Raw genomic sequence first — 25,810 nt, 5'->3', positions numbered from 1 at the left:
GAAACATCCCCATAGGATGAGCCACTGATCTGTGCTCTCTTCCGTCTAAGTATCCAGAGCATTCTTTCTCTATCAGGGTGTTCTTGCCCCCTACAAAATAAATCACTTTATGAAAGATTTTCCCATATGTGGCTAAAAGCTATTTGCAATTGGCATACAAAGATGACAATATATTTGTAAATAAGCCAAGTCTCATTAGCCACCAAATGAGTGAAAACAGACCCCCAACACTGCCATTTTGAGCTAAAAAATATGTCTGATTTGCTCCAAACAGTGATAATCTTGAAAAATAAACATATGGTGGCAGAACTAGACAATTAGATGACTTAAGCTACATGTAACTGAATAAATGCACAAGGGAATGAACTGGCGAGTTCTATTGTCGCAGTGATGCTACAGAGGAAGTTGAGAGTGACAGCAGCCAATCGGCTCTGCCGAGAGGCCGCCATGGCTCAGAAGGCGGGATCGTTGTTTAACTGCCTTTTCTTTCATGGCTACACAAGCACTTCATAGTCCTGAATCATACAAGCATTACCTGTCCCATCGAAGCATCCCCCTAATTTAAGTGGACACCCCCTAAGTGTTTTATGGGCAGACAAATGAATGAAATGATCTTAAGCACAATGTGACCCAGTTTACCACTTTAGGGGAAATAACGCTTACCTCCTTTACCCAGCAGGTGTCAGCTGAGATGAAGAGTCTTGAAGATAGCCTGGGTATACTCTTCTATTCACATAATAGGTGCTTATCCCCATCCATAGGTAGATTCATGGGATATCTATGTGTGTGTTAGATAACTGGCATTTACTATCTAATCCTTCCTGTCGACTCCAATTGAGTTATCCTGCCTAAGCCAGATTGTTGTCTTCATTGAGCAGATAGTAAGGACAGGACATAGAAAGATGTGGTACTATGTCCGGGGCACATGCTAATGTGAAAAGTGTGATTCCCCTCTGGGGCTTCACAGTGATCTGGCTCAGCCCTTAGGCTCAGTAGACTGAAGGATGAATTGTGCTCACTAACTTTCTTAGCTGTGTGATTTTGGAGAAACGACTTACCTTATCAAGTCTTGGTTTCTATGCTAATAAAATATCACTTATGGCTGGGTGTGGTGGTGTATGCCTGTAATCCCAATACTTGGGAGGCTGAGAAAGGAGGATGCCAGGTTTGATGATAGCCTCAGAAACTCAGCACGACTCTCAGCAACCTAAAAAGATCCTGTTTCAAAACAAAAATGAACAAATAAATAAAATATGAAAATAAAAATAAGATAAAATAGGGCAGGGGTGTAGGTTGGAGGAAGGATACTCCTGAGCTCAGTCTTCATTAACTAACACACACCCCTGCTTCCTAGAAGTGCCATGGTGACAGTGTTGGAGGTAGAGCCCAAGACCTAGTACACAGGTTGTCTCTTGGCTTTGTATACTCTGTGAGCTCAGCAAGGGCAGCTCTGTTTCCAAGCTGACCTGACACTTAGAGATGTTAAGTTTTGTTCAAAAGAATGTTAAGGCAAGCCTTTAACCTTATCTAAGCGTTGTCCTGTCACATAGTTTTATCAGTAATAAAGATTATATTTTTCAGCTAGGTGCAATGGGGTCACACCCGGAATAGCAGTACGTTAGAGGCTGAGACAGAGGGATTGCGAATTCAAGGCCAGCATCAGCAACTTAGTGAGAACTTCAGCAATTTAGTAAAACACTTCTTCAAAATAAAAAAAGAAATCAAAAGGGCTGGGAGTGTAGCTTAATCCTCAGTATCACAAAAATAAAGAAGCAAGAAAAGAAAAAAAATGATTAGATGATTTTTGTTTGCACCCTCCTGCCTCTTAATTCTCTCTCAAGTGTTTCTAAAGTTGGGTAGAGAAGAAGGGTGACATCCATTATGTTCTCTCAATACAAACAATAAGTATTTTGAAAACGGTACCTTGGCATAGAACCAAAGCCTAGTTATGTACTACACTTTCTCACTTGGCTGTATACAATTGCCCAATGGATTAGTACCAATGTCGGTACTTAGCAGGGCATTACAGTACACATGAATGGTAGCAGCTCCCACCTGTTAAGTTAGCATGAATAAGTGCCCAATTTCCTGGAGGCTCCACACACATCCAGGGGGTAGCATTATTTGCTACCCAAATTACAGCCACCACAGGGGACTGCACGCACCATCATCCCACGGACCCCGGCTTTAATGACGATGTCGACTGGCTCTAATGATGCTCCCTTTGGCCATATTTATTCCGTGCTTATTGTTATTTGAAGCAATAAAAGTAATTATTACACATTGCCAGCAAATTTACAAATTTAGGCAAGGTGGCCAGCATGTGTCTCTGTGGTTAAATTGCTGTTGTGTTGTTTTTTTTTTTAATTGTGCATATAGTACAGTGGTTGTTACATAATGTGCAAACCCAAGAAATAAAATAAAAGAATAAAAAGAGAACAAAAAATAAAAGCTAAGGCAGAAATAGAGGGTTGAGTTAACTACAGTTCATGGGTGTCACATTTAGAAATCTGAACAGAGTGGCCTGTGAGTAGCCATAGGAAACTGGTTCCAGGACCCCTGGCAGAGATTAAAATCTGAGAATTCTCAGCTCCTTTATATAAAATAGCAGAGTATTTGCATATAACCTACATGCATCCTCCTGTATAATTTATTTGTTTATTTACTTCTTGTGAGACTAGGGATTAAACTCAGGGGCATTCTATGCCCAAGCTATACCCCTAGCCCTTATTAGTTTTTGTTTAGAAACAGAATCTTAAAACATTGTTGAGGGTCTCACTATATTGCTGAGGTTGTCCTTTAGCCTGCGATCCTCCTGTCTCAGTCTCCCAAATACTGAGATTTATTTATTTATTTATTTATTTATTTATTTATTTATTTGCGGTACTGGGGTTGGAACTTAGGGGCATTCTACCTCTGAGCTACATCCCCAGCCCTATTTTTTATTCTTTATTTTGAAACAGGCTCTGAGTTGCAAAGGGCCTCACTAAGTAGCTGAGGCTGTCCTCGAACCATGATCCTTCTGTCTCAGCCTCCCAAATGCTAGGATTACAAGCATGTGCCACCAAGCCTGGCTCCCATACACTTTAAATCATTCTGGATTACTTATAATATCTAGCACAATGTCAATTCTTTGAATAGAGTTGTTTTATTATTTTAAGAAATAACAAATAAAGTCTATACATGTTCAGTAAAGATGAAATTGGGGTTTTTTGCATATTTCATAAGAAATTGATTGAATCCATAACTATACTTATTCTATTATTCCAGGACACTCTAGGACTTGGAACAGTCACATCCAAATAGCAGACGATGTAGAATACGGAAAGCCAGGCAAACATAAACAAGAAGAATAAAGAAGAATGCAAGGTAGCAGCTACAGGTTAAATGCTTCTTTAAACAACACTGTAATTCTTCACAAGATTTTATATTAAAAAATGAAACGGGGAAAAGTCAGAGGATCTGAAAGTCAGTCGGACATAATCTACTTTCACTGAGAAAGACTTCAGTTAGAGCTTGGCTTGGTGGTGCACACCTGTAATTCAAGTACTTGGGAAGCTGAGACAGGAGGATCACAGATTCAAGGCCAGGTTTAGCAACTTAACAAGACCCTTGGCAACTTAGTAAGGCCCTGTTAAAAACTTTAAATAACAAGCCAGGCATGGTGGCGCATGCTTGTAATCCCAGCACTCGGGGACAGCCTCAGCTACTTAGTGAGGCCCTTCGCAGCTCAGTGAGACCCTGTTTCAAAAAAATAAAAAGACAAAAAAATAGGGCTGGGGGTGTAGCTCAGAGTTACAAAGCCCCTGGGTTCCATCCCCAGTACCTAAAAAAAAAAATGTTTTTTAAATAATAAAAAGAGAGGAAGAAAATGGTGACTGTGGGACACAGAACATCTCAGTACCTAGAACAAACAAAAACCAACTGCCGAGAAGGCAGCTCCTTGACAAGAAAACCAAAACACTGAAGATATTTATGAATGAAAACACAAAAAAGGGCACCACGGAGGAAGACTATCCAATACTCAGATTGGGAGACCCACAGCAAAAAGCCCGAGCACAGAACTGACCTGATGAAGCGACATGTGCCATCCTGGGCCTCCAGCCTGAACCACAACCACCGGCTCCACAGCACCTACAAATGCCGGCAAGGAAACCAAAGATGTGTGGTGCAGAAAGCGGCAGCAGAGCTCCGACATCTTATGCGACCAGCACCAGGCTGCAGATATGGAGAAGAGGAGCCAAACACCCTGCGCTCACCAGAAGCCAGCACCTGCAACGGCACACCGTGCCCTCCAGAGACCTCACTGCTCAGCAGACAACCACCCAGAGCAGCCGCAGGGACCTCGGTGGGGTGGGCTAAGACCTGGCAGCCCACCCCTGAGGTGGTCAGGTGAGACCCTACAAACACAGGAAAGGCCTATAGAGCATAGGGCACAGTACCAGCACAGGGTCACTGGGGGTTGCTCCGAGATTACACTGAACATCCTCAGCAGGTACAGGTAGGGAGGGGCAGGCCCAGGGCCAGAAGGCGCAGAGCAGAGGGCCAGAAAACGCAGAACCTTGAATCTACACGGAACTCATTTACAGTGACAATCGCTGCCCTAACACCTGAACACAAAGCTGTTAAAGGCGAGAGAGGCACAAACACTCATAAAGTGAGTTCAAAAGCTGACAATAGGTTATGGAGCAAATGAGATATTGGAACATACTCCAGAATCTACTACAGAAACAGACAAACAGTCATTATACAGGCTCTGTATATGTAAATTAGCAGTACTATTTTTTTTTGCTTTTTTATTGGTTTTTCTTTTACTTATTTTTATAATTGTTAGTTTTTGTTGCATATTTTGTTATTATATACATTTTGTTTGCTGTCTCCCCCATTCCTTTTACAAGCTTCCTCTCTCATCCTATCTACTCTCCTCTCAAAACTTTTTTTTCCTTAATGTATCTCCTTGTCTTATACTCAAGCTATTTCATACCTCCATACTTAAATACTCTATACTAACTATAAGACTCCTACTATATCATCATCTCTCATTCTCAACCAGACCTTACCTTATTATACTTAAATTCTTACTCAGCTTATTCATATCCTCTACTTCAATATAATCCTGTACCTATCACCCCTGCTCCTCCCACCTCACCTAACTCTCACCACTGAAAAAACACTACTTACCTATGCATGAACCTTCTGACACCTCTAAATCCCTACTGCTAAGATAAGATCAGACAGGTTATCCACAGACTCACATATTAAAAAGAAAGATGTCAAGATAACAGAAACACAAACCTGAGAATTCTGAAAATATGAGAATGAGGAACAGTGAGGAAATAAGAGAAATCATGAATACTGACCTACAAGCAATGCAAGAGGAGAATTCCAAATCCTGATCTTCAATATGATGAAAGGCCTCACAATAAGTATACAGGAAATAAAAGAAGAAATTGAGACATTAAGAAAGAATCAGAAAGAGGCCTGGAATGAAACGAGTCAATAAATGAAATAAAGATAGCAAAAGAAAGAAATTATGGAAGATTAGATGAAATGGAAAACAGAATATCACTGTTAGAAGACAGTTTATTCAGCTGGGCAAGGTAGTACATGCTTATAATCCCCGCGCTTAGGAGGCTGAGACAGGAGGATCGAGAAGGTTCAAAGCCAGCCTCAGCTGGTTTAAGAGACCCTCTTTTCAAATAAAATATAAAATAGGTCTGGGAGTTTAGCCCGGAGGTAGAAGGCCCCTGGGTTCCATTCCTAGTACCACCAAAAAAAAAAAAAGAAGAAGAAGAAGAAGAAGAAGAAGAAGAAGAAGAAGAAGAAGAAGGAGGAGGAGGAGGAGGAGGAGGAGGAGGAGGAGAAGGAGGAGGAGGAGAAGAAGAAGAAGAAGAAGAAGAAGAAGAAGAAGAAGAAGAAGAAGAAGAAGAAGAAGAAGGCGGCAGTTCATTCAAAACCAAAAGTACAGTCAACAGTATACAGAAGACATGAAGACATTACAACAACAGAGCCTAAACACCCAACAACTATGGGACAATATGAAACATCCTAACTTACAGATTAAAGGCGTTGAAGAGGAGACAGAGGCACAGACCAAGGGTATCCATAATAATTTCAGTGAATTTCAGAGAAGTAATTTCAGTGAATTTTCCAAACATGGAAAGAGACTTGGATAGCCACATACAAGAGTCATACAGACTAATAAAACAGGATAGAAGATACAGAAACAAACCCAGATACTTATAGTCAATTGATCTTTGAATCTTTGACAAAGGGGCCAAATTCATACACTGAAGAAAAGACATTCTTTTCAACAAATGGTGCTGGGAGAACTGGCTCTCCATTTGTAGAAAGATAGAACTAAATCCTCACCTCTCACCATGCACAGGAATCATCTCAAGATGTATTAAAGACCTGAAAATCATACCAGAGACTGTGAAGTTATTAGAGGAGGGCATAGATTCAACACTCCAGCATAAAGGCACAGGTAATAACTTCCTCAACAAGACCTCCAAAGTGCAGGAAATTAAAACAAGAACAAGTGGGATATCATAAAACTATAAAGTTTCTGCTCATCAAATGAAGCCATCAGGAACCTAAAGAGAGATCCTACAGAATGGGAGAAAATCTTTACCACCTACCACTTTGATAGAAGGCTAATATCCAGAATATACAAAGAGCTCAAAAGACTACACTAGCAAAATAAATAACCCAATTAAGAAATGGGCACTTCCGGGAAGATGGCGACCGAGAAAAGCGGGGCTTAAGAGCCCCGCTAACAACTAATCTCCATTACCACAAAATCAACGCCTTTCATAGCCAGAAAACACCATCACCAGAGAAACAAAAAAATCACCAGGCTCCAGAGAGAAAGCGGACTGAGAACAGAGCTCAGAGCCACAGAGGAGATACACCGGCCTCACGCCCGAGGCCGCGGCAGCAGCGCCATACTGCTGGCAGCAGCGGCGACTTCACCGGACAGCTACAGCAAGCCGAGGTGAGCCTCTGCGGAACAGCCAGGCGGGATTTCTCACCGCAGGTAAAATCTAAAGCTCCCAGTGGCTGAGCTCAGCACACGCTGCAGGGATTCAATGTGGAAATCAAAACCAAGAAGTAATACGCCAGCCTCACGGCCGAGGGCATAGCAGCGGCAACATATTGCCACCGGAGGCAGCAGCAGAGAATCCACCGAATCCAGTACATCTACATCTGCGTACTCAAGAACAGTGAGTCAAATTGCGGGCCACAGAGGAGAAATCCCAGTACTGTACTCCCTGGGACTTGACCCAGTGGGGGAGTGGCGGTGGCAGAGATATCACACCATAGGAGAACTTGCAACTTGGCACCCCCCACAGTCTAAAGCAGTCTCTATTGACTCTCTGGGTCGGAGACTCTGTGATACAACCCAGTAAAGGAGTAGAGGGGTCTGAGATACTACAGACTCGAGAAACAGAACACCTTAAGTGAAGTCATAGTGACATAAGGGAAGAACCCAGAGAAGGCACAAACTTCTTAAATAATGGGAAAGAGGAATAATACTGGAGCAATGAATGCCCACAACCCCACAACATCAGAACCTGATAAAACAGAAAATCAGAGATTTCTAGAAGATCAAATCAGGCAAATAACTGTAGAAATAATAGAGGTGCTTCGAAAAGAACTCAGAGAGAGCCAAAAAGAGATAAAGGATGCAATTAATGAAGTAAAGGCCTCAATTCAAAGCACAAACAACCGATTAGACCACATGGAGAACAGAATCTCACTCTTAGAAGATGATAATTTCAAAAATGAACGCATAGTTTCTAATCTAGGAAAAAATATCCGACAGCAGGAATCTGACATTGAAGAAATATGGGCCCATTTTAAGAGAGCTAACCTAAGAATCATTGGAATAGAGGAGGGAAAAGAAAGTGAAACCAAAGGGATCAACAATCTCTTCAAAGAAGTAATAGCAGAAAATTTTCCAAACATAGAGCAAGAGGTTGATACACAGGTCCAGGAAACTTATAGAACTCCCTTTAGACAGGATCCGAGAAGAGGATCCCCACGCCACATAATTGTCAAAATGACCAATGTGGAAGCCAAGCAGAGAATCTTAAAGGCAACAAAAACAAAGGGCCAAGTGACATTCAGAGGCAAACCAATTAGAATCACTCCAGACTTCCCAAACCAAGTCATGAGAGCCAGAAGGGCTTGGAGTAACATATTCCAAACTCTGAAAGAAAACAACTTCCAGCCAAAAATGTCCTACCCAGCAAAACTTTCTATCAAATTAGATGGAGAAATAAGAAGCTTCCATGACAAACAGAAACTGAAGGAATTTATGTCTTCAAAACCAGCGCTAGAGAAAATACTCAAAGAGATTAACTACAAAGAAGAAATAGGTAACACACACCAGAACCAGAGAAACAAGAGTTTCCATCCAATAGACAACTAAGATTGGTTATCTGTGGAGATTCATTATTTATGTTAGTCTTTTACCTATCTCTAAATGGTATTGTTTGCCTTTATTGTTGTTAATTTTTAGGATTTCTAGTTGGAATATTAATATACCTTCAGAGATAGCATTTGGAAATATTTTATCCCATTTTATTAGTAACTGTTAACTCTGTTTACATTGTCTTTGGATATACAATATTTTTTTCTATTTTTTAGGGAGTTTGTATACTCTTCTGTTGCCTGTGTCATTGAAATCATATCCAAGAAATCACTGCCAATTTCAATGTTGTGAGGTTTTATGACCCAGGTTTTCTCCTAAAAATTTATAGTCTTAAGATTTATATTTAGGTCTTTTATCTATTTTGAGTTAATATGTGTATATGGGATTAGGTAAGGGTCCAACTTTATTCTTTTCCATGTAATTATTATTTTTCAACAATATTTAGTTAAAAGATTATTATTTCCACCACCAAATGTTCGTGGAAACCTTGTCAAAAATAACTTGACAATATAGGGAAGAATTTAGCTCTAGGCTTTTATTTAACTCCAATGGTTTATATATCTGCCTTTAGAATAGTACTACACTGTTTCAATTATTGTAGCTTTATATGGTTTGAAATCAGAAAATATATATCTTCTAGCTCTGTTCTTTTTCAAGATCGTTTTGGGTATCTAGAGTCCATTTTCCATATTAGGATAGATTTTTTTTCTGAAAAATAAATATATAAATATATGATAGTTTCACCTAAAAAAATAGAAAAAAATATTCTCTAGTAAGAAAGAAAGTAAAAAGAAATATTGAAATGTTATCTTTAAGTCATCAAAAGCTTGGTATCAGACAAATGAATCTGTTATGTGAGATTATCATTTTTAATTTTGGATAAATTGCTATAATACTAGATGTATTATAATAATACATTAAATTTAATTAATTATAATTAATTATAATAAGCCACAGTTGCTTCAAATGTCCTAGTCCCTCGGCTGGTCTCCCTGGAGACCTCTGAGTTACCATAACAGTGTGCCTTCCAGGTTCACCGTGTGGCCAGAGTCCTGATGGAAGTGGCTGAAGAAAAGACCTCTGAAAGCGCCTGGAAGTGCCCGAAGACTCTTAACCAATCCCTTTCCTTCCTGACCTACAGACATCCCCACACGGCTGGAGGGGCTGGGGCTTAGCACAGCAGAATGGGATCAGGAACCCTCACTCTTCATTCATTCATTCACTCATTCATTCTCTTCTGTTCTTTCAAGTACCCAGTCTCAGATATGCATCAGTGCTAGGCTCATAGGCTAGGGGAAAAAAACAGGCATAGGAAGTCACGTTCCTCATGGGAAGTGCTGTAATAGAGATACACAAAAGATGAGGAATGCTCCAGGAACTGCAGTGTCAGTTTCTAGCTGAAGAATCACCCAAGCCTGGTGAGCTGTTCTCATGCTTCTTCGTTATAAATTTTGGTTCCCCCCAAATTGCAGAAAACCACAAAGAGCTTCTGTTTAAATGGACTGTGTTTACTATGTTTGCCATATTCAAAGCCAGAACTCAGAAATTTAAAATTTTTAAATTTTATTTTTTTAAAATGTATTTTTAAAAAATGTATTGGCCCATTTAAAAATTAGAAGAAACTTATCCCATGCTACCATAAACCATATATTTCATGAAAAATAATTGTTTTCTCAACAAAAAAAATTGGTGAGAATAGCAGTATTCTGATATATTTTTATATCTCTTCAATATTGGCTTAGCAGAAGATGACAGGATTCTCCTCTCCGCTTCTGCATTCAACACACCTCACCAAGTTATTCTGGTTGAAATATATGAGGAAACATATAAAATATTTTGAAGAAATTTAGAAAATATCCAAAGAAAATCCTGCCTCATACAGATATGAATAATAAGCCATATAACTGTGGGTGTTTTGATACTATACTACAACCAAATAAAAATTAATTTCCTTTTCTATTTTCTTAATTTTTTGGTACTTAAGATTGAATCCAGGGTCATTTTGTCTTTGAGCTACATCTTCAGCCCTATCTTGTCATTTTTTTTTGAAACAGGGTCCTGCTAAGTTGCTGAGCCTGGCTTTGAATCTGTGAATCTCTTGTCTCAGTCTCCCAAGTACTGGGATTAAAGGTGTCTGCCACCACGCCTGGCTAAGAATATCGTATAAGCAAGTAGCAACAGGAATCATACATTGAACACTGTGTGTACAGTTTATTAAAATTCATTGTACATGATAAAATACAAATGTGCTTTTTTATTCATGCACAGTTTTGAAGTATCATGCATTGATCATTTGGAAAATACTAGATCATGGAGTCACAGAGATATTCCAAATGTTGGCACATTTCACATTTCATTATACACCTTCCAAACTTCTCACCCATTGATATCATTATTGGCTTCATCAGAAAAGTCACTTAGCATTGGAAAGCTGTCAGATCCTTGTGGTATTCACAGGTTTTTATAACACTCTTTTTTTCCTTGAGTTTGAAATTTATTATTGCCAACAAACACTGCCAGTTGTCTCCCAAGCTCCTTTTGTCCATTTTCAAGAGAAATTTGGCCCAAAACTCAAATCTAAACAACTAGTTTCCTTGTCAGTTGTTCTTTTGGGTAAAAACTAGGTTATAAGATAAAAGCAGATAGCTCATCTTGAAAAGCAGATAATCATGTTTCCGCTTACAGAAATGCTTTTAAGAATATTAGAAGATATATGCACAAGAGACAACATTTAATAAATTAATTATTTGTACTGCTTCATTTCAGTAATCCCTAAGTAAATATTGAACTTGAATCTTTAAAAATAGGCAGGGGGGAGAAGGCCCAGGATGGTGGTGAATGCCTATAATCCTAATACTTGAGAGGCTGATACAGGAGAATCATAGGTTGCAGGCCAGCCTCAGTAACTTAAGGAGACCCTCATCAACCTAGTGAGAACCTATTTCTCAGTAAAAAATGAAAAAGGGATGGGGATGTATCTCATAGGTAGAATGGCCCTTGGTTCAATCCCCAGTATGGAAGGAAGGAAGGAAGGGAGGGAGGGAGGAAGGGAGGAAGGAAGGAAGGAAGGAAGGAAGGAAGGAAGGAAGGAAGGAAGGAAGGAAGGAATCTCAGCCCCAGTACTGGTCTCTGTTCATCAGAGAAGACCAAGGAAGGAAGGAAGAGCAGACTAGGAGTCTGGTGAACCGCTCAAAGTCTACTAGTACAGTTTGGTGTTACTGTATTAATTTCTGCTAACAAGCCTACAGTTTTCCCACTAGTTTTCCACCATCAGTATAAATATCAAGTCAGTGAAAAAGACTAGTGCCATTTTACTATTTTGTTTAAAACACTTTGTATTTCCTAGAGCTTTTGCACAGCATCTCATCAGCCCCACAGGAGGTCTGCAGCTCACTCTGGTGGAGGACCACTTCGGGAGGCTTGAGTGTTCTCTGAGGTTAGTCAGGTGAAAACTCAGTGGAACCAAAATCAGCCTGCACTCAGCTAAGCGCCTACTCCATCCCAAACAGGTACTGTGCCGGAAGCATGGGATGCAGAGATGGTTAAGAAACTGTCCGCCCTTAAGGAGCTGAAAGTCTCACGAGATAGGTAAACAAAGAAGAAAATAATTCTAGAATTAGAGTTTCCCAAAGATAGAGAGTGCTACGAGAATATAGAAAGGAAGGAACTCTTGGAAGTTCCCTAGTAAGAGATTGTACCTAAGACACATATGGAAAAATGATAAGAATAAGATGGGGGAAATGCAGAAGCCAAAAATAGGTACTATTTTTGAGGAGGAAGGTGAAGAGTTGTTGAAGTGACCTCTCCCCGTGCATCCTGTGAGTTTGACCTCAGCCCCAGTAATGGTCTCTGTTCTTCAGAGATGACCAATTATTGAATGGTTCTTGGCACAGGGATTGGTCCAAGGACAGACAGACCTAAGTCAATTCATACCAAAAAAAATAGCAAGGAGTAGCTTTCAGGGGCTTCTAGAAGAAAGGAGCCTCTTTCATCTTAGGAAAGATCTTAGAAGCAATCCTGACTCTTTCTTTGAATATTTTCCTACATAAATATGATGCTTGGAGTTACTGAATCTATCTTACCACCAGCTTGAGGCTGAAGCCCCATACACAAAAGAAGTTAGAACTATGAGAAATGTAGAGACACTCAGTTGGAACCCTGGGAAAATCAAGCCTGATCACCACCTTCGTGGACTGAATCTCTATCACTTACATCATATAGTTTTCTCTTATGTTCAAAGGAAAAAGTCCAAGTTAACAAGAGGTTGAAGTAAGATGATTCTAGAGAAGTAAGAACAAAACCATGCGGAACCTACCATGCTTTGCTGAGATCTCTGGGCAGTCTCTGGCAAATTCTGGGAGACAAAGTATTGTAAGCTGGGAAAGACATAGGCCTTTGAAGGTGCCACCAACTGATTTGGAGAGGACTCTTTAAGGCCTGGCCACAATGATCTTCCTTCAGTTATACAAGTTTCCTTCCTACCTATAAAGAGTTTGTACATTATCCAAGAAAAGGAGGAAGCCACATCATAGGAAGATCAACAGGAGCAAGAACTCTGCGATGAGGGTAGACGAGGCCCTTGCATTTAATATCACGGGGTTAATAACCCCGGGATGCAATGAAGCTGATAAGAACCTCCTGACTGCCTTTGTAACTAGCGGGAGACTGGCAGGGGGCTTGCTAAGAGGGCACGCAAGTAAGCGGGCAGCTCTGCTTTGTTTTTAAGATGAAAAAGACCCAAGTATATTTATAGGCTGAAAGAAAGAAACTAGAGGGAAACATAAGGGACAAGAAAAAGTAAAGCCCTAAAAGAGAACAATGGGAGATAGAGTCAGGTCCTAAAAGAGACAGAACTCTTGGTTCTGTAAAAACAGGACTGTGTCTGTTTTTAATCTCTCAGCATGTTTTCAGAGTTTAGTGTCATATCTAGGACTTAGTGCCTCCTCAAAAAATATTGGAAATTGGAGGTGGGAAAGTAAGAACAAAATCTGAGTCTGTAAGTTTGGGTGTTGAAGGTGCATGGAAATTAGAAGCAACTGATTCCCTCAATTTTTTAAGCAAAGTGTGAGGCAAGGTCTTACGGTAAGCATAAGGATATGAAAATTAAGCTGAAAGCTTAACTATCTTCCTAAAGGCTGGAAATAGTCACTTAGGGATGTGAGGAGAGGTTCATCAAGGTCAATAAAAAATTAATAAGCAATTTTCAGGACCAAACTGGGATTAGAACTCAGATAATTAGAGTAACTCAAATCCACACGAATACGAATAATTTTTACACCGAGTCTGGGGATAAGAGTAAAGCATGTGGATTTGGGGAGCATGTTCACATCTACACATTTAATCGGTAAATGTTGTGGAATAACTAAGAGCAGTAACATTGAGGGTTGTGATAAGAAGGTAGGACAGGAAAAGAATGAGACAGCGGAGCATTGTGGGAGAACAGTGATACCTTTGTGTTATGCTTAAAATACTTTTCTAATAGACATGGGAAATAGAAATGACCGAGGAAGTGGTGAATAATTCTCAAGGACCAAATGTCAGGCACAGTGAAGGGGAGAGAACAAGAAAGCTGGAAAGAGGAAGTTGTGTGAATAGGGTTGGAGAACATTTAGGAGGAAGGAGGCTGAGACCATGGTCACAGGTAAGTGGAATGTGTTTTGAAGGTGGGACTCAAGGAATTAAAAAGCAGGAAGTTGGATGTGTGGTCTGTATAAGGGCTGGCGATCTATGCCTTGTGGTCATTGCCTGCTTTTGTAAATAAAATTATAATGGGACACAGTTATATCTACTCATTGGCATATCATCTATGGCTGATTTTCACCATAAAGATCTTTTGGGCAGTTACAACAAAAAGCATATATCCTAAAAGGACTAAAATGTTGGCTATCTTAGTCTTTAAGAAACGATTGTTGACTTAAGTCTATATGTTATGGGAATGTGCCCTTGTGTAAAGCCAGGAAATGAGAGAGACATAGAAAAAAACAGAGGGGCAGCACCAGACACATGGGTGGGTGGCCTCGGGGCCAGCAGAGGAAAACAAAGCTGAAGATATTTACTTCCAAACAGAGGTGCTTGCTTTTTTGGGAGGAAAGTGAAATGGTAGGTGTGTAGAAGGTCGTTCTTTATTGGGGAGGGGGAGGGTCTTCACTGCAGAGTGAAATTTCTCTCCCTCTTCTCTCTCTCTCTCTCTCTCTCTCTCTCTCTCTCTCTCTCTCTCTCTCTCTCTCTCTCTTTTCTTGAGTTTCTGTTTATAATGTGGCCACCCAGTTAAAATTATACTTCCCAGTGTGATTTGCTGAGACTCTGGTCATATAACAAAGTCCTGACCAATGGTATGGAGATAGAAAGGATGTGTGCAGCTTTTACATGCTTCTTTAAAAAAAAGAAAAGAAAAGAAAGTTGTTACTCTGGACAAGAAAAGAAAGTTGTTTCCACGGACACCGGCCTTTCCCCTTCCCGCAATCCAAGGGATGCAGTCTGCCATGACCTGCTTTGATGTACAAAGGAAGATAGTGGCCTGAGGGTTGCAAAGCAAACAGACAGAAAGAGCCTGGGTCTCTGAACTGCAGAGAGTAGAGCTGAGTGTCCTGCCAAACTGAACCACTCACTCCAAAACTGTCACCTGAGAAAGAATAGCTTTTCTCCTTTAAGTCAACTTTGTAGGGCCTCTTTGTTCCAGAAAGTTAACCTCTATCCTACTTACAGTACCTTTCCAAAAATTGATTTAATGTGTGACCCTGTGCTATAGTTTGCAAATAAAATGTCCAAACCCCTAAGGTTACACAAGACAAAATCCAACATTCTTTGAATTTTACCTTAAAGCATTTTGTCTGGAAAGAAATTACCCACTATTGTGACTGACTTACTTTTACAAATAAAATGACCATGTCTTAACTCAGTCTTTATAATCGCCACACTAGAGAGGAGATTAGTAAGATTATATGCACCATAAATCATCCCAATGCCGCCTAGATGTTTCAGCACAAAGAAATAAATGCCAGCACTATTTTCAAATGTAAATATAAAGGGGTACTAATTTCTTATCAAGGCTATACATGCAAAATAAGAAAATTTAAGATTAATCTCGCTTAGAAATGGTGGTATTATATACTCTTAATAAAATATTGACAAACATAATCCAAGAGTAAAAAAGAATAACTGATTATTATCAAATGAGGGGTGTCAAGAAATGCAAGGGTGGTTCAATACTAGGACATCTATTTATGTGATTCATTATTTCCATAAATTTCAGAAGAAAAATCAAGTCATTATAAATACTGAAAAGATATCTAAATATTTTTAGAAATCATTCTCTGTGAGGAAATAAAACAACCAATTCTTTTTTTAATATGATAACTTTTATTCATCTTAATCCAGTTCAGAAATAAACCAAATCTATTATGGAATTCAGTATATGATACACATGGAATTGCAATTCAGAGGGAAAACCATGGACTATTTAATAAATAGTATAAGACATCTGAATAATTATGTGGACAGCTAACATTGGAACTTCATATAGCAAATCTGGATAAGGTTATCTATTATACTACATATCAAGATAAGTTCAAAATATATCAAATACTTAAATATAAAGAATTAAACCTTTAGAGTATTAGAAGAAAAATGGTGAATCTTTTTATAATCTTAAAGTGAAGAAGACCTTTGTAACCAAGACTTAAGGCATAGACGCCGTAGAAAATATATCTTTACATAAAATGTAAAGGCTTCCAGAAAACCAACCAACCCCACAAACCAAATAAATAAGCAAACAAAAACAAGTAAGGTAAGAAAACTCATGAAACATCCAACAAGCTAGGGGAAAAATGTATTTGTAACTCATAGTCAAAGAGATAACCTTTCTCATCTCTAAAGTGCTCCTAAAATTACAAAATGGAATAGCAATGAGATACCACTTTACACTTACTGGAAAAACAAATATTAGAAAACTGTCTAAGGCCACATGTTGATGGGTACATGGAGCTATAGGAACACTCGAATACTACTGACAAGAGCGCAGGCTGATAACGGCTATCCGAGCACAATTTGGCAATATCTAGTCAAATAACCTATACATAATCCCTATGAACCGGAAATTCTGCTCCTGCTGTATATCCCAGAGAAGTTTTTGTACAAGTCCTTACGGAAATAAACACAAAGATGATAACTGCAGCATTATTTATGGCAGGGCATCCTTACGAGGACTGGTAAATGTGGTAGGTACTCATGGTGAAGTGCTCTGCAGCAGTCAGAATTGACAGGCTAGACCTATGTTGGCCGACAAACCTTTCTGCAGTGATGCAAACAGCCTATAAATGCACTGTTTAATATGGCAGTCACTAGCCATAAAGATTGTTTGTTTAAAAGTATAATCATTAAGCCGGGCATGGTGTCACACACCTGTAATCCCAGTTCTTGGGAGGCTGAGACAGGAGGATCACAAGTTTGAGGCCAGCCACAGCAATTCAGTGAGGGCCCTCAGCATCCTAATGAGACCCTGCTTCAAAATTTAAAAATAAAATAGTGCTTGGAGGTATATCTCAGAGATAAAAATGCCTCTGAGTTCAACTTCCAGCCCAAAAAGAAGTATAATGATTAACATTTTTAAATGAAAATTGAATTCCTCTGTTTCACTAGCTCTATTTCAAGTGCTCGAGGGCCACAAAGGACTGGGGAGTACCAAATGGAATAAGGCAGATGTAGAACAGTGCCATCATCACAAATACTGTCTTGAACACTGCTGGGCTATCTTCACATATGGCAACATTAGTGGATCTTAAGAAATAGTTGGAAAAAGGAAGAATCAAAATGATGCGATATTGCTGGACGTGGTGGCACACACTTGTAATCCCCGCGCTTGGGAGGCGAAGACAGGAGGATCGCGCTGGTTTGGAGCCAGCTTGAGACCCTGTTTCCAAATAAAAAATATAAAAAAAAAAAGATGCGATATCCAATCACCATTTGCCTAAAAATATATGACCAGAGAACAATTATTAACATCTTGCAGAGGGAAAAGCAGATAAATTTGGGTAAATTGAAATGCTTGCTTATGGAGAAGAGTGGGTGAGAATTGGGAGTAGGAATAAAGAGAAACTATCAGGTTAATGAATAAAGTGCTGGAAGAAGAGGGGATTTCATTGATGTCTGATAAAATGTTCAGGGACTTGAAGAAGATAGTTAACTCAGTTATTCTCATCGAGGTCATACTTACATACGTACCTACAAACAACCAAGGAAACGCACAAAAACCTGTGTGTAGCTTTTACCCGGGACCATCATCTCCCAGTAACTCATCAGAATAACACGCACAGCAGGAAAGAGGAGAACCACTCTATACACCAAGAAAAAGGAGACATCTTTTAGAAACCTGTTTCATCTTTTAGGATTATTCCTAAGCGCATCTTCTTTTTAAACTTGACTTGCTATCTCAGCAAGATAAATTATATTTTTACAAAGAAAAAAAAAAGAAAGAAAACATAGAGCTGTTCTTTTGGCTACATAGATGTGAATCTACAATTCTTTTCATAAATCTAAAATTGTTCTAACCAATTGAGATTCTTTAAAGAAAAACAAAAGTCAGAGGTTTCCAGAATCTTTGAGGCCCTTTTATTATTTTTGTGCTCTTCATATTCTCTTCTCTTTACACCAGAAGAGTATCTACCTTTGTCTTTTTCTTTGCTGTCCGTAAATATGTTATCGCATCTGTATGTATCCTTAAACAACAATGTAGTTTGAATCCGTATAAGTGGCACTGTCTTTTGCCTATTTTTCAGTTAGTTTTTTACTTTTACTTCCCATTGCACTTGTGATATTTCCACACACTGGTACATACAGTGGCAACTCATTTATTTTCATGGATAGCTAATACTCCACTGGATGAATGTGTCACCTTGCTTAACTCTAGTCTCTTGTTAATGGCTCCTTCCAGGTTGAGCTATTGCCAAAAGTGATGCTACAGATATTTTCATGCATACATGTAAAACTGTCTGTGAAATAAATAGGTGGAAATGAAATTGCTGGGTCATCCTGTGTGGTGTGCACATTTTTAGCCTTGCGAACTTTGCAGAAGTTCTCATATCGGTTAAGATCACCATCAGCAACACTTAACGTTTTCTGAATTTTGTTCTCTTGAAACTTCCTAGAGATCTACAGAAATACTTTGAGGTTTGTTTCTTCACAATTTTACAATGTACACGATTTAAAGACAAAATATTAACTATTTCATATATGTAATAAAAATAAAATGGTAAAAGAAGCCAAACTGTAGTACAAGTGGCCATAAACTTGAACTTCTCCTAGGAGATTAACTTTCTCAAAATGGAGCTTTTGCTGCCATCTGTGTGCATGGAGTTGAACTTGGTGTTGAAAAGATAAAGTCTTGGCATGCCCCTGCCAAAAAGTCCAAGCTCCGTCTCTTAAACTAACCTTCATCTGCAGAATACTAGCCTTTCAGGTTTAATTGCATTTGAGATCATATATATATATATATATATATATATATATATATATATACATACATACATACACACACACATCCTTGGTCTATAAAACAAGACCTCAATCTTGCCTCCAAAGAGAAATAAAGAAATTAAGCTTGTATTTTATTTCTCCTTCAAAAACTCCGATGACTTGAATCTGAACCACATCACCACATCTAGATGAGCATTTGAAGTGGTGTAAAATTCATCATTCCCGCATTCAAGATTCCTTTGATGTCAATATAGCCACATTTCTGTAGAGAAACCGTCAATAACAACCCTCTCAATACTAGAAATTAGTGCGTGCTGCTAGTCAGGTTATATCAGTACCAAAACCCCTGCCTTAGGATTGCTATTCTGCCCTGTCTTAGATGGGTGCACCACTCCATACAAATTCGTTCACTGTTAACCTGGATAGTTCCACATGCTGAAAAGCAAAAGGAAGAAAAAAAATCAATTTTTACTGTTTCCCTCAGATTGGTGCTCTCATCGGATAGAGAGATGAAGTGAAAGGAATTTAGGGATATTTGAGTATTTTAATTGCTTCTTCTTAGTCCAAAACTCACCTGTAAGTAGAAAATGATGTCCAATATTACAGTCGGAGTCAATTGGAAAGTTTAGAAAACTGCCACCCAAGCAGTTCACTGGGCTCTGACTGTGGATTTCAAGCACAGGACTTTCCAATACAAAGGTCAGGGTCGGGCCCGCAGTGTCTTCTGGGTGGCTCCATGATCCCATCTCCCTTGCAGTCTTAGTCTGCATTTCTGTAAGGCCCTTCTCAGAAGAACAATGGACCAAACTGCTAGTAACTCCAACTAGAATGGCAGTCATTCAAAACACAAACAACAACAAATCCTGGCCAGGATGTGGAGAAGTGGGAACTCTAATACATTGTTGGTGGGATTGCAAATTAGTGCAACCACTTCAGAAAACAGTATGGAGAATCTTTAGAAGAATGGGAATGAACCTACCATATGATCCAGCAATACCACTTCTGGGTATCTACCTAAAAGAAAGGAAACCAAACTACCAAACTAATGCATGTGTATCTATGTTCATAGCTGCACAATTCACCATTGCCAAACTATGGAACCAGCCAAGATGTCCATCAACAGATGAACAGATTACAAAATTATGGGATATGTACACAATGGAATTTTACTTAGCCATAAAGAAGAACAAAATTATGTCATTTATAGGGAAATGAATGGAACTGGAGAACATTATGGTACATAAGATTAGTCAGTCAAAAAAATAAGAATTTGGATGTTTTCCCTAATATGTGGAAGCTAGGGAGAAAATGGGTCATAGGAGGAGCTCTAGACAAAGAAGGACAAACTATGGATGAGCAAAGAAGGTGACCTGAAAGGATGGGAGAGTGGAAGAGGAGATTCCCTAATGTATATGATGTATAGTAACAGACATATCAAAATCAATCACTAAGCCAAAAATGAGAAGGAGAAATGGAGGGAATGGGAAAAGAAAAAAGAAAAAAAAACACATAAATAAAGTTTAGATGAGATCATAAGAAAAAAGAAAAAAGAAATAAAGAAATATTTCTTAATTTAAAAAGAACACTTTTTTAATTCATAAAAAACAACACTAAACCTATTATCTTCATCGCGTCTCACCTTGTTCCTCTCATCTGTGGTCACCATACCATACCACCAAAGAACATGGAAACATAACTATACCCAAACCTGGAAACTCTAAACGAAATAAGAATTCCCAAATTCTTCCTGAGTAAATACCCCTGCTTATGTAAGCATTGCTTGACAGGAATACTTGCATCAGGGCCAGTGTGAGAAACCACTCAATGATTAATTATATTCAAAAGGCATTTGTCTAAAGGCCACAAAGGACTCCTTTCTCTATCCTGACCATCACCCAGGCTCCTTTTATTCAACTATGAGAAAAGGAATGGGTCTTGAAAAATGTTAAGGCATGCCGGATGTGGTGGCGCTCGCTTGTAATCCCCGCATTTGGGAGGCTGAGACAGGAGGATCGCACAGGTTTGAAGCCACCTCAGATACTTAGTGAGGCTCTCAGAAACTTAGTGAGACCCTGTTTCCAAGTAAAATACAAAATAGGTCTGGGAGTATACCCTGGAGGTAGAAAGCCTCTGGGTTCCACTCCCAGTACCACCAAAAAAAAAAAAAAAAAAAAGTTAAGGCATGTAAAATAGTAGCTAAGGAAAAGCCTGGAATGTCATATTGAGCTGAGTTGAGTGCCTGAGTGCTGGTCCCATCCATCGTCAGCCAAGTGGCCCTGAGTAATTCATTCACCTTCCTAAGCCACACTTTCCTCCACTGTTGGAAGTGGTGTCAGGCCAGGCATTGACACCAGATCTGTCTTCATAGCCCGTTCTCTTAACCACCACACTGGGCTGCTCCAGACGCTTGAAGGAGCTGGTCGCATGTGGGAACCTACTTCAACTACACAGACTGATTGATCTGTCTTCAAATATACTTTCCTCAATCAAAAGCTGTGACAGCTAAAGCAGAACTCCAAGGCACAAGAGAAATAGCTTTCTTCGCTAAGTTTCACGCATGCCAAAGCTCCAGAGTTGGGTCTGAGACAGAAGGGCATCCCCTTCAAATACCAATGAGACTGATGAATCTCTTCTGTCCGCAGCACAGAAAACCTGGAAGCCGTGTTTCAGGTTAGCTCATTGTCTCAAAATCAAATATGCCTCTAAGGCAGGGAGGTCTACAGTTTTGAAAGCTGAGATGGGAAATTTTAGTTGATGAATTTGGCAAACCATTCAGTTCTCCTGAGAGGACACTAAGGCTAAGAATTTTAAATTGGAAATTCCAGTCATTTTGCAATACATTGGAGATTTTTTAACAACACATCTAAAAGCAAGGGTTTAGATCACCTGATTTAGCTGAAAACGGAAAAGTAGCATAAAGAAGTACCATAAAGAACCTCTTTAGAAAAAACACATAATTTCCCATACTTAGTGTGGCATGGTATGATGAATGGATTGTACTTGGACATCAGCATGACCTCGGTACAAAACTTACATAAAGGAGGTCAACCGCAGTACAATTAAAATTTGCAGGAAGATGTCAATCTAGAGATGAAAGGCCCCAACTAAAAACATTCCAGTTCAAAACTGTGTATATCCCAACAAAACCTAAGTGAAGATCACAGTTGGGCCTTGCAGTACGATTGGAAAGCCCCAATTTAAAGAACAGGAGACAGGGACCCCTCTTCCCACTCTGCCTGGGATTATCCCACAGGCAAAACTGACAAGGCTGACGGCCGCAATAGCACCTGGGAGCCGATTTCATTGCTGTCTATGTGAAGTTACCCGCCCTGCCTGGCCACACTCCACCCTTCATAACCAGGCACAGTGCCCACCACAAACCTATGCAAGTCAGGCTGACCTCCACGCCAGACCACAGCCGTGCCAAACCAAAGCCATATTCATCGCCACCATCACACTTTGTTCATTTTCTCCCCCATGAGCGCACCTGTCTTCACCTCTCCTAAACCAAGCCGAGTCTAATCTGCCTGGATTTTGTTCATTTGTTTCATTTTCTAATCCATGTAAAGATCACATAGGATAGGCCAAGGCTACCTCTGGAGAGTAGGGAAGGTTTGGTAGAGAGCTGAAATGTGTGCAGAGTTCAGAAGGAAGGATGTTGACTGCCAAGTAGGGAAGGGAAAAAGAACCTTCTGGGCAGAAGGAACGGCAAGCTCAATTGTAGTCTTGAAAGAGTCCTGAAAGCCATGGCAGCCTGGGAGGAACGTGAGGCTTGAAGCACCCAGCTGTTGAGAAAACTCTGTGCTGGAAAGGAGGCAGTCCATGTCTACCTCGCTGTGGTCGCGGCCTGGATCCTAGAAGCAGAAGAAGGCCAAAGCTTGCTTGTGTTGCTGTTTTTATCTTCCATTTTTCTCCCACCAAGAGAAGTGATGGGATTTGATTTAGGTCAAGACCTTTTTGGCCAAGCCCATGGCTTTCATGGAACCTATTCTTATCATGTTAGTGTCTCCTTCCTCAGCAACTCGCTAACATCCACACCACACAGTCCCCGTAGTATTACAGCTCTTTGTGTGATCCCAGAGACAAGTTTACAGAAAATCTTAAGCCAAAGTCACTGCTGCCCTCATTACTGGCACAAGCGACAGGATCCAGGACCACGAAAGTTAACTTTAAAACCAACCATCCTCGAGCCTGTCCTCTATGAACTTGGGACTCCTCTCCCCTCCTGCCCAGCCTGGCTCCACCAGCTGAGTTTCATTCTTATCCCCTTGAGAACACTAAGCCAGGGGGGATGATAGGAAGCCGCATGTCTTGGTTCTAAGTGCTCCCCACTGGACGGGAGGGTGGGCAACAGCCAATACATTGCAAAAGTGCATCTGGCCCAGAATTCAAAGAGTGAGCCAGTGCCTACTGTAAATGCCAAGGTGCGGCAGGTTGCCATAGCAACCCGAACAAGGTGCTGCGGTGGGCAGCTTTGCACAGAGTTGCAGAAAACCCATTCTTTCACATCTGAGCTTTTGAAGTTGCATATCAGGTTCTAGCCAGCATGTTATGATATAAAGCCCTGGCTTTGGGATTGTGCAAAAAAGAAAGAAACTTACTATCTACAAGCCCAATGTCCCTTTTTCTTTACATCCAAGCATGTCCTTCTTTATGCATAGTAAACATCGCCCGCAGAACCCCAAAGAACCTTTTTAGAAACACATAATTCCCCATATGCATTGTAGTATGGTCTGATGAACAGACTGTACTGCACATCAGCACGACTTCAACACAAAATTTGCACTCACTAAATAACCCAGCAGTTGTACCTTGTAATGCATAGCATGCCCACGATGTTCCCATTCCTAGTCCAGCCCCCAGTTTTTATTATGTTATTGGTGTTTTAATGCAAAAATAAATAATCGTATCAAGAGTGTAGGTTGGTTTGAATGACTCAACTGAACTACACTCCAGGAACCGTAGACTAACTTTTCAAAGCACTGGACAATTTTTAAAATTACCTTTCCATAGGAGTTGGGGAGCTAGAGTTTACTCACCCACTTCCTAAGGTTTGTTTTCAGTGTGAAGATAATCTCTTGTAAAGAAAGAGCAAGATGGAGATGTTAGAATTCAACATGTGGCCAGGAAGCCATGAACTTGCAAAGTGAACTCCAGTTGGTAGGGTATTACGTAGGCATAACAGTATTCTGGACGTTTTCTTTCTTTGTTTCTTGGATCTAGACACAGATTTGTGGTTATCTTTGAATTCTGGGCAAAATAAGAATATGTGTAGCATCACTAAAGAAACCGATTGCCTGGGGGCAAGGGTCTCTTATACTCATGGGGAAGGGAAGAAATTGATTAACTAAGTCATTTGAGCCTGTGGTGCATTGCAAGACTACAGCCTTTAGGTGACTTGGTAATGAAATAGACGGATAGATTCAAAGTGATGTACGGGTTCCAGTACCTGAAGTTTTTCTGTGGCCTAAGAAAATTGAGAGGGAGGTTCCAAAAGAGGAAGATGTAAACAAAGAAAGGAAAGAAGAGCCTCCAGCCCAGGGAGGTCATTGTGTGTGTGCAAGCCATCCTGTCTCAGGCAATTCTGGGAACAAAGAAGAGGCCAAGATTAGTAGAACACAGCGGGATTTCTTTATCCAAGGATGAGACCAGGAGGTGTGGAGGTGGCTGAACCAGGGGCTTGTTGCATTTAGACATGGAGGTAGGACTCCCCAAGGATGAACACCCTGAGCATAAGAAACTCTAGTGTTAGGTGGAAGGAAGGGTGTCAGTAACCTGGTCACAGACGCAGGGCTCTCAGTGAGTAAAGACTGGAGACCTCGCCAGTGCAGTAGGCCTGCACCCTCCCCACAAGGCTGTCACCCAAGCCCTGTTTCCAAAGCCAAGGGGCGGGGGTGGCCACAGGGGTGCACAGGGGTGTGAAGCAAGCCCTGAACATGTGGTCAGGGACCGGGGAGAAGGGCTTTTGGGAGTTCAGCCACCAGTAGGAACCTGCTTGCTTCGAGGATGTGCTCCTGAATTACAGCCGGGAGGACCAGGCTGGGAAAGGTTTCAGAGACTCCTGCAACCTGTTCCTTTGGGGCAGGGTGGAGGAGGAGAGGGCTCAACACCCTGGTCGAAGGCAGGGAGGTCTGAGGAAGGGGGATAGGTGCACTGAGGCGCTGGCCTGCAAGTGGGTGTGGAGGACCAGCGGGGAGCTGGGCGGATCCGGGAGGCCCGTGGGGGAGGGGAGGCCGCGGGCGAGTGGGTGTGTGGAGCGAGCCGGGTGGGGGTGGGGGCGCGGGCCTGTCTGCGGCCGCCCGGGCCTCCCCCGGGACTCACCCAGCACGAAGTAGGGCAGCTCGGTGTTCTCCAGGTCGTCCACCACCACCATCTCGCCCGGGAAGTCGTTGCGCACGGAGAAGAGGAGCTTGGGCTCGGAGGCCGAGGGGCTGTGCATGATGTTCAAGTCGTTCTCGCGCAGGAAGGGCAGCGCCGACACCGTGATGCTCTTGAGCTTGCACTCCAGCTCCTTGGAGGGATCCGCGTCGCCCGCGGCCGTGGCCAGCACCGCCGCCGGCCCCCAGCAGCAGGCGAGCAGGGCGCAGAGCCGGGCTAAAGCCATCTTGAGCCCCGGCCGCCTTCCTCCCAGCGCCGCGGCCGACGGTGGGGGAGGCAGCGAGCGAGGAGGGAGCAGCGAGCGAGCGCGGGAGGCGGGGGAGGCGGGGGAGGCCGGGGAGGGATGGCGAGCCGCCGAGCCAGGTCCCGGCACCACGCCTGGCCCCAGCTCGGTCCCGGCGCTGCCGCCCGGAGAGCCCAGAGCCCGGGTTCTTTGTTTCCCGGAGCTGCTTATCTGGGGAAGGAAAAAAGGGGGTGGGGAAGAGGTTGGGAGCAAAAAGGAAGGAGGCTGAGGGTTCCCGG

General features: G+C 41.2%; 1 protein-coding gene across 1 annotated transcript in view; it reads right to left on the bottom strand.

The window, feature by feature from the left end:
- Positions 1-25,514, bottom strand: part of ASTN1 (astrotactin 1) — a gene marked incomplete at both ends in the record, with an annotated part of 316,550 nt that extends 291,036 nt beyond the window's left edge. The window contains one exon of the mRNA XM_080699009.1: positions 25,232-25,514. Coding sequence (XP_080555135.1) covers positions 25,232-25,514 — 283 coding nt within the window. The remainder of the gene's footprint in view (positions 1-25,231) is intronic.
- Positions 25,515-25,810: the final 296 nt, after the last annotated feature.

This window comes from Muscardinus avellanarius (assembly GCF_963383645.1).
Source record: "Muscardinus avellanarius genome assembly, chromosome: 7".
Lineage (NCBI taxonomy): Eukaryota > Metazoa > Chordata > Mammalia > Rodentia > Gliridae > Muscardinus > Muscardinus avellanarius.
This window is presented reverse-complemented; position numbering and strand designations above follow the sequence as displayed.